Source organism: Monodelphis domestica, chromosome 2 (genome assembly GCF_027887165.1).
Source record: "Monodelphis domestica isolate mMonDom1 chromosome 2, mMonDom1.pri, whole genome shotgun sequence".
In the NCBI taxonomy this organism is placed as follows: Eukaryota; Metazoa; Chordata; class Mammalia; order Didelphimorphia; family Didelphidae; genus Monodelphis; species Monodelphis domestica.
The window spans coordinates 8,832,447-8,847,647 of NC_077228.1; the positions used below are offsets into that span (position 1 = coordinate 8,832,447).

A 15,201-nucleotide genomic window follows, 5' to 3' on the forward strand; every position below is an offset into this window, starting at 1 on the left:
TCAGACCTTTTGTGGCCCCTGTGTTAGAAAGACCTCATTTCCTGCTCCTTTCTTTGATTCCCTTTGGATGCACAGTCAGATTCTTTATCTGCTTTGGTGACCTTTTAAACATTCACTCATCAATTAATTAATTAATCTATCTGTTCATTTATTTATTTATTTATTCATTTGTTTATTTATTTGTTTGTTTTTGAGCCCTTACCTTCCACAGTGTATTGGTTCTCAGGGCTAGGCAATGGGGGTTAGGTGACTTGTCCAGGGTCACACAGCTAGGAAATATCTGAGGCCAAATTTGAACCTAGGACCTCCCATCTCTGGGCATGCTTTGGTGACCTTTTGTAAATCAGTTGCTTGGCACAGTATCTGGGCACATACCTAGTAGGAACTTAAGAATGTTGAATGAATTGAATTAAATGATTTAAACCCATTTTCCTTGCAGGAGACAATGCAGAAGTCTCCCTTGATGTCTCCTTGGCTTATCGTGATGATATGTTGGCTGAATGGACAGAAATGACCCACGAGAGAGTCCCCCGGAAACTCAAATGCACCTTCACCTCCCCCAAGGTAGGGTAGAATTTCTTTCTCAATCCCAGATTTAGGGAGGAATTTTCTTGTTTGGGATACAGAAGTGACCTATAGAGGCTGTTCAATGGAGCAGGACATGGTTTCAAACAGTCACTTAGTTAGGAGCATTAATTAAATACCTAGTATGCTCCAGACACTGTGCTATGTTTGGGAGGAAGACCCGAGTTCAAATCTTAACTCAGATACTTAAGCAGCAAGCATTTATGAGGTGCTATGCCAGGTACCCAGAGATACAAAAAAGAGCCCAAAACAATCTCGGTCCTCAGAAGCTGATGGAGTCAGAAGGCCGTGGGAAAGGCTGAATTCCACAAACTTTTTTGGAAAAAGCATCTGACTTGCTGCTCTTGGCTCTCATGTGACCTTTGTGGTCTTTTTCTTAAAATAAAGAATAAGAAATGGGGTGGGGGAGTTCCACCAAGCCAAGCCAAAAGAAGTCTGACTCCCCAAAGAAGCCAAGATGGCGACTGCTTTGGAGCCCTTCTGGGTGGACTGGCTTTTGTAGCTTCTGCTTTGACTAGCTCGGATGTCATAGTTGTGTATTTGGCAGCCAACATTCCCCAGATTCCTCGTGAAGCCAAGGCCTCCGGGTGGGGTGTTGTTGGTTTTGTCCTTTCTTGGACTGAATCTTGGATTCCTTGATTGGAGGGCATTCTCAACATGGAAGTTCCATCTACCAATACAAACTGGAATCTTCTCTGTTCAAGAGAGCTCCCTGGGGACCCTGGAAAGCCAAGGGTCTTGCCTAGCTAGCGTCACATAGCCAGTGTACATGCCGGAGTTAGGGCTTGACCCTCCATTTGCTCTACTATAGAGATAAGACCATTCCAGAAGGAGAAAAAAACAAAATGGCGCCTGCCCTTGTGGAATTTATATCCTGGGGGGAGGGGGGAGTGAACAGAGCATGGACAAAGTCCTCTGAATCATAGGAACATCATTTTGGAACTGGAAGGGACCTCTGGAGCCACTGAGTCCAGCCTTTTCACTGTACCGATGAGGGAGACGAGAAAGAGGTTAAGTGACTTGCCCAGGATCATACCATTAGTAAATATCTGAAATTAGTTTGGACACAATATGCCATGTTGCCTCCCTCTTGATTTGGGGAAAAGAAAGTAGGGTTTCCTGTTGGTGAGAGCCTCATGAGTCATCAGCTCAAAGTTCAGGAGCTGGAAGGGACCCCGGTGGCCATCCAGTCCAACCCTTTCACTTCCTGCAAAGAGAGGCCTGGGAGCTTGCCCAGGGCCCACAAGTGGCCAGTAGCAAAGCCAAGATTCCACGTGTGCCTGAGGGCAACAATATAGCAGAGGCAGTGGGGGCTTTGGGTGCGGGAGGAAAAGAGCCGGAGCCCACCTTTCCTGCAGCCCCATCTTGGAGCTTAGTCAAGGAAGGGAGAAAATCCTCCCCATGATTACAAGGAAGGGGACAGCTAGCTTGGGGCGGTTCAGAGCAGGCCTCATGGTTGACCATTTGAGCAATTTAAGCCTTGGGCTCGTGTGTTGGTTTGCTTTTTCATTATAATTTAAAATGACAACAATAACGGAATAAGAGTCAGTCGGGCTCGGCTCGTGAATTTTCAGATTCTTCTCGATTTCCAGAGTATTTATCCAGGGCTGGAAAGGAGGAGGAGGAGGAGGAGGAGGAGGAGGAGGGAGTTAAGCAAAGGTGCCTAGAACAAGCGCTTGCCAAGGCTGCGCCTTAATTATCTGCTCCTTAATTATCTGTGGGGTCTGCGGCTCCCTTCAGCGAAGCCTTCAGACTCTGAAAGGTGTGAAGAAAATGAATCACTGAATCTGTCCCCCGTGATGGCAATTTAAATTTAGGCCTGGGTGTCAGAGCCGCAATCAGAGATGGCTCCGGCGCGCTGGGCCCCGTGGAAGGGGCCTGCTAAGGAAAGAAGCTCTGTCCTCACCACCTGCTGTAGTTTGTCCTAATTAGCTGCTCGTCAGGAGGCTGGGGAGCGCTCCTTTCTGAACCCGGCAGCGAAGCACTTTGGCGAAATCTAGGTTCCACTTGGAAATCTCCCCTGAGTGGGCTGAATTTGCTTGGGCGTCCTCTTGGCCAAGCAGGCGGCCCCCAAATCTGCCAGAATTCAGGGCGAAGGAGTCGGGGCTGCGCCTGTCCCGGGCCAAGAAGCGCCTTCTCCCAACATCTTTGCAGCTTCAGTGATGACTGCATTTTAACATCATTGACTTCCTTTGCAATCCCGTGCATTTTGCCTCGCACATTCCAAAACATCCTTCTGGGAAGCGGTCCAGAGGCTCCATCCGACTCCTACCAAGGCCTTAGACATGGAGGAAGGTAAAGAACCTCCAGGATGGCTGCCTAAAGCAAGGCGCCCCAACACTCCCAATGGGGGACTTAATCAGATAAGTAGATATACAATAAAACATGGATGGCATTCCATTTTAAAACTAAGGCACTATGTGACCCACACGGATCTCTGAGTAGGTGGGGATCAGCGGTCCTCATTTCTATTTGAATTTGATATCACTGGACCTGAGTGCTAGGAGGTATGCTAGAGGTAGGACTTGAACTCAGGGCTTTCTGTTTTTTTTTTTAACCCTTACCTTCCTTCTTGGAGTCAATACTGTGTATTGGCTCCAAGGCAGAAGAGTGGTAAGGGCTAGGCAATGGGGGTCAAGTGACTTGCCCAGGGTCACACAGCTGGGACGTGACTGAGGCCAGATTTGAACCCAGGACCTCCCGTCTCTAGGACTGGTTCTCAATCCACTGTACTACCCAGCTGCCCCCTGGCTTTCTGGTTTTAAGGCCAGTACTTATGGCACTCCTCCATGATGATGATGGATTTGAGCTAATCGGGCGATCATTTACGGAGAGGTGACTGAGTCACTCGCTTCTGTTCTTGACATGGGAGGCTTCGCCCCTACCTACTGGTGACCACCCTTTCCTCTGGGATCTTCTCTCCTCTCTGAGATTTCACAGCATTACTTTCTCTTAGTTCTCCTCCTACTGTCTCACTGCCCCTTCTTAGTCTTCTTTGTTGACTCATCAGCCATTTTCTCAACCCTAACTGGGCCTGTTGCCCACGACTTGTGTTCCGATCCCACTTCTCCTTTTGGTGTTCTTTTTCTCAGTGTCATTGTCAGCGATGCTGGATTTGATCATCATCTCTGCTGTTCTCTCCAAACTCTGTCCAGCCCTTGCCTTTCCCCAGACCAACCCTACCAACCTCCTTACAGATATCTCAGCATGGATGTCCCAGAGATCTCAAGAGAACTCATCTTTTCCCCTAAACCCACCTTCCAATTTCTAGGAAAGGCACCACTAATTGTCCTTCTCTCGGGTTCATACCATCACTGTTTATGACACTCTCCCTCACCCCATTCTCCAGTTTGGGGCTCCATCTTGCTGATTCTTCCTTCACAAAATCTTTCGTCCGCCGCCTCCTCTTCTCCATCCACACAGCCACCGTCTTCATTCGGGTCCTCCTCACCTCTTGCGCAGATGATGGCGATGGCCTTCTCACTGGGGTCCCTGCTCCAAGTCTGCACCTGCTCCAGCCCATCCCAGACACTGCTGAAAAAGAGTCTTTTCTAAGGAAAGATCTGACTGTTTTTCTCCTGCTGAGCAAACTCCGATGACTCCCTCGTGCCCTAGATTCTGAACTCTTCCAGTTCTGGCCCCCAATTTATTCTCTTTGTCCATTCTCCGGCTGAACTGGCCTCTTCCCTGTTCCTCACCCGTGGCACCATTTCCTTTGCATTCAGTGGCTTCTTCACTTGTCTGGAATGCAGCCTCTTCCTCCTCCCTCCCTCTTTCACTCTGTATCTCTCTCTTAGATAACTCACCTGCAAAGTTGGGGGGGGGTCCTACAAGGTGATTTCCAAAGTCCATTCCAAACCTCTGTCCTCTGTCAGCTGGTCAGTGGGCATCTATTAACCCTGTCGTGTGCCAGGGCAGCTGGGTAATGCGGTAGATAGTGCCAGCTCTGCTGTCAGGAAAATCCATCTTCCTGAGGAAATGGCAAATCAGTCCAATCTAAAGAAAGCCCCTAAAGTCCCTCTCTTCTTTGAAGAGGCAGCTTAAGCTTAATTATCTACATGGAGCTTTCTTGATCTATTCCTCCCCGATCACCTTGTATTGAACTCCTGCATACAAGGTAGGTAGCTAGGTGGTACAGTTTACAGAGTGTCAGGCTTTGAATCATGGAGGTCTGAGTTCAAATCCTGCCCCAGACAAGTCATATCACCTCTGTCAGTTTGTTCATTTATGAAAAAGTATAATAGCATCTCCCTCCCTCACAGAGTTGTCAATCAGATGAGATGATATACATCGATGAGTTTGCAGTTCCTGCCACAGAGCAGATACTTAATAAATATTCCTAGAATTGAAAATATAAGGAGTTTTGGACATCTCAGAGTGCTGTATAAACGTCAGGCATTATTTATTTTTATTGATTCTCTCTTCTATGAAGAGGCTGTTTTATAGCTACAGTTGTGGATTCCCCTGCTTTGATGTAACCTTGGAGAGGACAGATTACTTCATTCTACTGGCCTGGCCCAGGGTTTGGCACAAAGTAGAGGCCAGGAGAATCCTCGGTGATTGATTGACCCTAAGAATAATCACAAGTGATTCCCTGTCAGCTTGGAAAGAGGTCTCCAAGGGAAAGCTCCGGGGATCTGCCATTGGCCCTGTGCCATTTAACCTCAGCTAGTAGGGTAAGAGTTGGGAGGAACCGTGGCTACCACGTCTAGTCCTGAATCTACAGACTGGTGACTATCTGCGAGTAAAGAGAGACTTCTTTGGCTAGGCACATAGGCCAGATGGTACATGAAAGGATCCCCAGTAGAATAGAATCCATCATTTTACATATGAAGAAGCCAAGGCCTAGACAGGGTTGGCCATTTCCCCCAAGATCCCATAATTTGAACCCATGTCCTCAGACGCCAAACCCCTTGTTTTTTTACTGAATTCCCCCACTGCTCATCCTCAGATGGTATAAGGAGTACAGAGCTAAGCGTCAAGACAGTGGATTCTAATCTTAATTCTCTTCAAAATTAGCTTTGAGATCTTGAGTGAGTTGCCTGGCCCCTCTGGCCCTTAGGTCATTTTCTAGAAAATGAAGGAGTTGGCCCAGAAGGCCACCAGACACTCTTTTCACCTCCAAAGTGCTGGGATTCTGCAATATTGTGCTTCATGTAGGCTGTGCCCCAGCCAAAGCAGAATCATTCTCAAAAATTCCCGTATGGAAGACTCCTTTGACATGATCCAGTCTTCCTTCCAGCATTTTGCTCCCAGGGAAACAGAGATTCAGAATGAGAGAGTGACTTGGTCAAGACCACAATGCCAGGAGCTGGCCCGACTGGGATTCTACCATGAGCCCTCCTGGGTCAGAGCCCCATCCCTTTGGTGATGAGGTGAGAGCACTGGACCAAAGGCCATGTCCCAGCTCTGCCACTGATTTCCTGGCTGATGAACTTCTCTCATCTGCAAAATGAGAGGATCCTACTAGACGATTTCTAAAATCCATTCAAGGCCTCCATCCTCTGTCGGGAAGTCCCCATTGATTACCGAGGCAGCCAGGCAATATGGCGGATAGAGTGCTGGGCCGGGAAACAGGAAGACTCGTCTTCCTGAGTTCAGATCTGGTCTCAGGCACTTGCTAGTTCTGTGACGTTGGGCAAGTCCCTTAACTCTGTTTGCCTCTATTTCCCCATCTATAAAATGAACTGGAGAAGGAAGTGGCAAACCTCCAGTATCTTTGCCAAGAAAACCCCAAATAGAGTCACAAAGAGTCCAACAGGACTACAAAATGCCTGAACCACAACCCCATATCAGGCTTGGGGCTGAGCTGTGGGCATACCAAGAAAGGACTTCCTGTAGGGAGTGGTGCCTCCAGGGCTCTGGGGAGAAAAGATACACAATCCAGGCCTGGAGGCAGCAAATTCTGGGAAATACCAAGTAGACCAGTTTGGCTCCAGAATAGAACCTGCCTAGAGAAAAAGGTAGGAGCCAGGCTGTAAACAAGTTTTAAAGGACAAGGTGAGGAGCCCATAGTTAGTGTGAGAAGCAGTTGGGAGCTATAGGAGATCTTTGACCTGGAGCATGTCAGACATGTGCTGTAGGAATGTTGGATGGAGGATGGATGAGTGAGGAGAGAGACAGGAAGCTCTAGTTGGGAGTTGGAGCTATCTGAGTGAAAGGTGATGGGGGCTGGAGCTGCCCTGGGCGTAGAGAAAAGGGAATAGATATGGGAGATGTTGGGAAGGTGTGATCGATTTTGAGGGGATACTGGAGTCCAGTCAAGTTCTATTTCTCCTTCTCCTTCTCCCCTCTCCCTGTCTCTGTCTATCTGCCATCTCTGTCTCTCTCTCTCTCTCTCCCTCCCTCCCTCCCTCTCTCTCTCTCTCTCTCTCTTTCTCTCTCTCTCTCTCTCTCTCCCTCCCTCCCTCTCTCTCTCTTTCTCTCTCTCTCTCTCTCTCTCTCTCTCATCTCTCTCCCCAGGCAGCGTAATTCTCAGCCAGAGCTCTTCTTCTGGCTCCCACCCGCCATCTTGCCCAGAATGGAGTGGGCTGCTAACATGTCATCAGAGAGAGACTTTAGAGGAAACATCTGACTTCCTGGGCAGAACTTTCATTCCTGACTTTCTTACCATCTGAATTCCCCACTGCCACATCTCCAGGCCTGTCCACCCATCTGTCCACATAACGTTATTCTCCATTCCGTGGCAAGGAGCTGGGCTGTACTTGTGCTTCCGAAGAGACTTTTGTATTTTCCCACTTAGGCCAGAACCATGAAAGTGACTAGCCCCGATCAAGCATTGTGACCCTCTTCAGCCAGTAAACACTGGCTAGAAGCTTTAGAGACTGTTGACCTGCCCAAGGCATTGGATGGCACTCCCCTGTTCCAGAGCTTTCAGCAGCTCCCCATTACCCCTCCAATAAAATCTACATTCTTCAGCCTGCCATTCAAAGCCCTCCACAGACTGGCTGGAAAGGCTATGCCAAGGGCTTTGATGCCGAGATCCAACCCAACCCAACCCAATTTAGACTCAGTGCTGAGACAACTTCCCAAGTGTTAGAGCTGTTCCAAAGGGGAACCACTTGCTTCCAGACGTCCTGGTTCAGGCGGAGGCTGGATGGTCGCTTGCCCTGATGGGGACATTTCCTAGTCATTAGAGCTGCCTCAGGAGGTGATGGGTCCTTCCCCTTCCTCCAGAGGATTTCAATCACAAATTGGATGACCAATGGATCAGGGCAGTAGGATCTACAAGATTTGACCATGTCAACCCTCAAGGGCCTATAGATTCTAGCAGAGATTCCTTGGGTATCCTGGGCCCCCTGAAGGCTTTACAGCTACTCAAATTCTGTGAGAGTGTGAGTCGGTGAGTTTTTATGAACCACCTACTGTGTGTATCCAGCAGAGAATCTCAAAGACTGGGGAAGGACCGAGAGTTCACTGTGTCCGTTGAGGCTGGGTTGGAGGAATTGGGGTGGCGTCACCAGGCATTGGAATGGCTGTCACCTTGAGGGATGAGAGGTGTCTGGTTTGAATTAGGAATGGTGTGCAGGAGGGCAGCTTGCTGCAAAAAGGCAAGTTTGGGCCTGGTAGGAGGCAGGACTTCACCACTAGAGCCATCCAGATTGTTCTGGGTCACCTTGGGAGGTAATGAGCTTCCCTTACAAGGTTGGTCTCCAAGCACAGGATGGATGACCAAGTGGGAGGGTGCAGGTTTGGCTAGACACCCTCAAAGACTCTGTGCCTGTGTGTGTAATAGCCTACCTGGGTTTTAATGACGAGGCAGGGTTCATCCACCCTTTGTTTTCCAGGTTGGCCCTTGAGGGTTGACATGGTCAAATCTTGTAGATCTTGAGGGCAAAGACGACCATCTTTACCTTTGTTTCCACAGCATCTGGCATGGAATAGGTCCTCAGTAAATGCCCATTGGGTAGAAATGGATCCAGGCAACACACATTTTCCACACTCTTCCCTTTTCCGGCTCTTTGGAATGCCCTTGGGATCCCCTGGGAAGCCTTGTTTGAACTTCGTGGCTTCCCATGAACAGATCAATCGTGGAAGGTGCAGAGGCAGATTTGGGCTCCTGATGGGGACATTTCCTAGTCATTAGAGCTGCCTCAGGAGGTGATGGGTCCTTCCCCTTCCTCCAGAGGATTTCAATCACAAGCTGGATGACCAATGGATCAGGGCAGTAGGATCACAGACGCAGACCTAGCGAGTGGTCAGCTCATCCAGCCTCATTTAGAGGGGAGAAAAGTGGCGAGGGAGGTGGTGCCCTGCCCAGGATCACAGAGGTTGGAGAGGTTGGAGACTCAGGGTTGGGGAGAGATGCTAGTTTAGATGAAAGTTGGTCTAGACTGCATGGAAGGTTCCTTCCAGCTCTGTAATCGCCTCTGCAAGAATGATCAGAGCTGGGTGTGAGCTGGGGAGCAGCATGGGGGCATTGGGGCACTTAGAGATGTTGGCCTTGCCTTTTCCCTCACCATGCTTTCCCTCCAGATTCCGGAGCACGAGGGCCGTTACTACGAATGTGATGTTCTCCCTTTCATGGAAATCGGGACTGTGGCTCACAAGTATTATCTCTTCAACATCCGGCTGCCCGTGAATGAAAAAAAGAAAATCAATGTTGGGATCGGGGAGATCAAGGATATCCGCTTGGTGGTGAGTGTGGCGCAGGCGCCCATTTTGGGAGTCTTGTTGCTGATGAGCCCTGCAAACTTCCCATGAAACATCCCAAATGCATGGTATATGTTAACAGAAGACTGGCCATTTAACTCAACGAACGCACTTCACTTACCTCACCAGAAAAATGGGAACAATCATACCTGCTACCTACTTCTAAGGGGTTGGGAGCTAGGTGATACAGTGCCCAGAATACCTGACCTGGAGTCTGGAAGACACCAGTTCAAATCTGGCCTCAGCTATTTCCTAGCAGGGTGAATGGACAAACCACTTAAGCCCTGCCTCAGTTTTCCCATCAATAAAATGCGGATAATAATGGCCCCTAGCTCCAAGGGAATTTGCGTCTGTTCATGTTTGCCCTGTTCAAAGTTACGCTTCTGTCAAATTCAGGCACTGGGTCCAGGTCAGTGGTAACTGGTAGGATGAATTTCAACAATGTGAGCACTTTGTGGGATCTGGTATTCACACTAGCTGGGCCAGGACAGGCCACAGATGCCTACTGTGTGTAGAGTCGCTGTTGGCTGCTGTTTTCTAAAGTATCTGGGACCTGGTGCAAGGGAGAGACTGCTGACTTTGAAGTCAAAGATCTGCTTCTGCCATTTATTACCTTTATGACCTTGGACAGCCTCTCTCTGGGCCTCAGTTTCCTTCTCTGTAAAATGGGCAGAGGGTAGGCTAGATGATCACTGTAACCCTCCAGCCCTGCTCATTCTGGCAGTTTGGCCATAACTGGCACCCATCAGAGTTGCTGCATATGGGCCTGGGAGGATGGGTGGTGGCTGCATTACTCTTCAGCAGTGGCTTGGTTTGCCAACTCTAGAGCTCCCAATCTACCAGGTTGTCTGCCCAGGCCTTCCAACCCAGCGGCTGCCAACCTCAGCCTGGGCATTCCACAGAGGAGACTCATAGACTCGATCTGGAGCTGGTAGGGACCTAAGAGACCACTGAATCCAGCCGCCTTCCTCCAAATGGGGAAACTGAGGCCCATAGAAGGTCAAACACCTAGTGAGTGTCTGTGGCACGATTCACCCCCAGACCTTCCTTCCTGACTCTGCCATCTCATGTGATGGAGTCAGAAAGACCTGAACTGGCATTTTTCAGGTGAGGCTTTCTCTCCTCGTGGCACAAAAATCAACCGTTGGCCTCTTGAAAATCAGTCGCTTAAGGGAAGTTGGGTGGTTCAGTGGATAGAGAGCTAGCCTAGGTGGTCCTGGGTTCAAGTGTGGCCTCAGACACTTCCCAGCTGGGTGACCCTGGACAAGTCATTCACCCTCATTGCCTAGCCCTTGCCGCTCTTCTGCCTTGAAACCAATACTTAGTATTAATTCTAAGATGGAAGGGAAGGGGTTAAAAAAGGGAAGAAAACCAATGAGTGTCGCTTGCTAATCTGATTTCTCTTCAGGGGATCCATCAAAACGGAGGCTTCACCAAGGTGTGGTTCGCCATGAAAACCTTCCTCACGCCCAGCATCTTCATCATCATGGTGTGGTACTGGCGCCGGATCACCATGATGACGCGCCCTCCGGTCCTGCTGGAGAAGTGAGTCGCCATATTGAATTCCACCCCAATGGAGCATGGCATCCCTCCACCCAGCACCCTCCTGTCTCCTTGGCAGACAGCCTCTGAGGGATTTGTCTGGGGCAGGGGATGCTCTCAGAAGGGGTTCTGCCCTCTCCTCTCCCTTGTCCATGTGGCTATGTGTGTCTGGGACCAGGGACCAGGGAGTGTACAGTGTTTGGGCTTTGGGGTCAAGATAGGCCTCGATCAGACTCCCCACTTTGATCCTCACTTGCTGTGGAACCCTCAGCAAGACTCCTGGCCCCTCTGGCTCTTCTTAAATTAAGAGGGAGCCTGCCTCAGTTTCCTCTTCTGTCCAAAGAGCCTGGCAACGGCGTATCAGCATTTCCCTCAGAGCCCTGGAAACACCCAGGCTTTTGACTACCTGACTACCAGAGGAAGGTTCCTGAAAGGTGGGTCCCTGCCCCATCTGCCTGGGACTCTGGGATGTCTGTCCCATACACTCGCTTCTCCGAGATGGCTTGTTTCTGTTGCTAATGTTCAACTTAGAGAATCTGTGCCAGGAGCTCTTCTGGGCCTCTTGAGGGGGCACTAGGCCACGATTGAGCCAACACTTATTAAGCACCCACTGTTTGCAGGTGCTGCAGTAGGTATGGAGGGAGGAAGAAGATGTGGAGTTTGGATGAGACACAGAATCTGCTCTCAGGGAGCACCCAGAGAGGGACTGAGTCACCCACTCTGCTTGCATTAGGACATACCACTTGATAGTTGTGTGAAGCCACTCGGGATATTTGTTGTCATTTAGTTGTTTTGGTCTCGTCCAACTCTTCAAGAATCCCTTTGGGGTTTCCTTGGCAGATACCAGAGTAGTTTGCCAATTAATTCTCCAGCTCATTTTATAGATGAGGAAACTGAGGCAAACAGGGTGAAGTGACTTGCCCAGGGTCACACAGTGAGTGTTTGAGACTGGATTTGGACTCATGAAGACGAGTCCTCCCGATGCCAGGCTTGTGCATCCTAGTGATCTCTCTGGAATGGGTGCCCTGGAGAAGGAGAGACTTGGGAGATATGGCAGTTCTCTCCAAAGAGGGCAGGGGGAGGGATTAGAAAGGGACAGATTAGGCCTGATGGCTTGAACAGCTTCGTCTCAGTGAGAGCTGCCCCAAAGCTACCCTATGGGGTCTCCAATGATGCCAGGTAGGCCAGGCTTCAGGGAGCTTGTCAAGGAGATCCTGGATCCCTTCTGGAAGAGGCACCATTTCTGGTGGGCTTTAAAGGATGGGAATTTGATAGGTCAGAGATGTGGGGTGACCATTCTTCAGAGAAAGAATCAAAGTTTTGGAATCAGAAACCAGCTAGACAGACCGTAGGGACTATTGGGTTCAGACTCCCCATTTTACTGATGAGGAAACAGGCCCCCAGAGAGCAGTGACTTGCCCAGGGTCACACAGCTCACATGTATCTAAATCAGGTCTTCCTTGATTCCAGATGCAGTGTTGTGTCCACTATACCACACTGCCTCTCTACCCTAGATGGGGACAGAAAATAGTTTGGCCTGAGCATAGGACAAGTGAGAGGAATGAGGTATGGTTGGAAATGATCCAGAGGGTCCAGATGGTGAGAGGGCCTTGAATGCCATTCTTAGGAGTTTGGATTCAGGGACCACAATGAGAAGTTAAAGGATTGAGGTTTTTCATTTGTTGGTTTTAGCAGAGGAGTGACATAATTGGGTCTGTGCCCTGGTAAGAACAGGAATGTACTCCGTACCAGTCTCAGTGTTAGGTGCCAGGTGTGGTAGCAGGATGAACAAGACAGTGACACAGTCACTGGGGACTCGAGGAATTTTCAGTTGAATGGGGCAGTGGACTTCTTTCCAGAGGAGTATGGTGTCAGATCAAACAAGACAGAGGCAGCGTGCTGTAAGATTTGCAGGACCTTCGAGGTCCCTTTGACCTCAGAAGATCAGGGAAAGCTTCCTGGAGAAGGTGGCCCTAAGATGGCCCTGACTTATAGGACAGTACGGAGAGGAATGCAGATGAAATGCCGTCCCTTTGAGCTCAGTGAGGAGTAGAGCCTTGGCTGCCTTAGGAGGAGGGAAACTCCTGTTCTGTCTCCACATTTCTTTCTTTTTTTTTTAAACCCTTACCTTCTGTCTTGGAGTCAATACTGTGTATTGGCTCCAAGGCAGAAGAGTGGTAAGGGTAGGCAATGGGGGTCAAGTGATTTGCCCAGGGTCACACAGCTAGGAAGTGGCTGAGGTCACATTTGAACCCAGGACCTCCCATCTCTAGGCCTGGCTCTCCATCCACTGAGCTACCCAGCTGCCCCCTCCACATTTATTTCTTGGATTGAACAAGACTTCCAGAATGAGCCCACTTCATGCCAAGTGGGGAGGGGAGGGCTGTGGGTATGGACCACTGAATCCCTCAGATTTTTTCAGTGAATTAAAAAAATGCATTTTATTGTTCTTTTTTTAAACTTTAAAATCTACATTTCCCACTAGCTCTCTTTCCCTCTCCCTCCCAGAGAGCTGTCCAGTGCTAGAGTGAAAGAATTGTTAAAAAGAAAGACGAATCAATCTGCTGAAAAACCTGCTGTGTGCCCTTGTCCATGCCCAGAGCCCTCCCCTCCCCACTTTTTCAGAGAGGGAAGAAGGGCTTTTACGGGTCTCTTCATTGGGACCAGGCTTGGACGTGCCATTTCCCAGAATTCTGTTTCAATTCTGATGTTCATATCCTTTTCCATTTCATGGTATTCATCATTTCTACATTTTCTTGGTTCTGCTCATTTCACTTTGCATCAAATCCTGTAAGTCTTCTAATTTTCCCTGCATTCATCGTCGTATCCCTTGATGCTGAGCATAGTAATATTGAGTTACACTTCTACACCCCAACTCGTTTAACCGTTTGCCAGCTGACGGTCAGCGAGAGGGCTAGCGAAAGGCAGTAGGAGCTTCTCAGAGCTGGGGGCCCTTCCTGATGTAGATGAGGCCATTTGGTCAGGAGTGCACTCAGACAAGACCCAGGGTGCAAGGGGCATCGAATGCCAGTTACCATCGCCACAACCATCAGACTCTTGACTTCTATCAGTCCAGGCTGGACTCCTGGACACATCAGCTGACTGCTGACCAGGTGCCTGGCTCAGTGACCCAGAACCTGGTCCTTGACAGCACCTGCTGGGGGAAGCTCAGCCCTGGCCTCCTTCTTTATTGCCGTAGATAGCTCTCAGGCAGGGGAGGGAAAGGGAGGCATGCAGAAAAGTGGGAATGTTTAAAAAAAGGACACTAAAATGGATTTTGTAGAAGGAATCTCCTCTTGCCCAGAGAGATGAAGGTGTTTCCAACTTCCTCTCCCTCTCAAGGGTCATCTTCGCCCTGGGGATCTCCATGACGTTCATCAATGTCCCGGTGGAGTGGTTTTCCATTGGCTTTGACTGGACCTGGATGTTGCTCTTCGGGGACATCCGACAGGGGATCTTCTACGCCATGCTTCTTTCCTTCTGGATTATCTTCTGTGGTGAGCACATGATGGTAAGAGTGCTGAGGATTCCCCAGAGCCAGGCTTCCTTGTCTAGACTGCCAGCCTTCGGCCATGCTGTTTGGAGGTTGGCTTGAACCAGAATGAGCTCTTCATTTATCCCTGGACTGTAAATAGAAGGAAAAAGAGGCTCACCACCATGGGTCACAGTGGGAGGGTGGAAAGAGTCCTGCATTAGGTGTCACAGGACCCAGGTTCAAACTCTGTCCCTGAACCTTCCTGGCTGTCACCCTAGGGGGGTGTTTCCCATCTCCAGGACTCAGTTTCTCTATCTGTGAAATGTGGGGGTTAACAATAATACTAGCTGTCATTTACATTCACTTTAAAACTTGCAAAGAGCCTTACATACGTGATCTCATCTGAACCTCACAACAATCCTGTTCAGCGAGAGCTGTTGCTTCCTTTGAGATTGAGGCAGCGAGGGGGTGCCATGGTACACAGAGAGCTAGGCCTAGAGACAGGGGGACCAACCTCAGACACAGACCAGCCAGTGGTCTCTAGGCAAGTCTCTTTACCACTGTCTGCCTCAGTTTCCTCATCTATAAAATGGGAATGTTGTTCAGTCATTTCAGTCATGTCTGACTTAATGATCTTGTTTAGTGTTTTCTGCCCTCCTTCATTGAGAAAGGAAGTTTTCTCACCAGCAGTTCCCAGCACCAGTGGCATCCTAGATTCCCGGGGTTGGTGGCCAGGGCTGGGACTCCTGCTCCGTGCCTCCCAGAGGATCAGCAGTCCAGATTCTCCAGCACCTGGGAGTCAGGAGCACTCAGCTGTTCATATCCCAGCTCAGCCCCTCAGTAGCTGGATCACCTTGGTCAAGTCTTTTCTCCTCTGAAGAGTGAGAGTGTTAGACTAGATTGCCTTTGTCTCAAATGTCCCATCCGAGGTAAAATCATTAAATATA

The 15,201-nt window shown here is 49.4% G+C and overlaps 1 protein-coding gene across 1 annotated transcript in view; it reads left to right on the forward strand.

The window, feature by feature from the left end:
- WLS (Wnt ligand secretion mediator) overlaps positions 1–15,201 on the forward strand; it is a 130,488-nt gene that overhangs the window by 81,741 nt on the left and 33,546 nt on the right. Inside the window, exons 3-6 of the mRNA XM_001364526.4 lie at positions 440–564; positions 9,061–9,222; positions 10,646–10,782; positions 14,122–14,290. Of these exons, the coding sequence (XP_001364563.1) occupies positions 440–564; positions 9,061–9,222; positions 10,646–10,782; positions 14,122–14,290 (593 nt within the window). The remainder of the gene's footprint in view (positions 1–439; positions 565–9,060; positions 9,223–10,645; positions 10,783–14,121; positions 14,291–15,201) is intronic.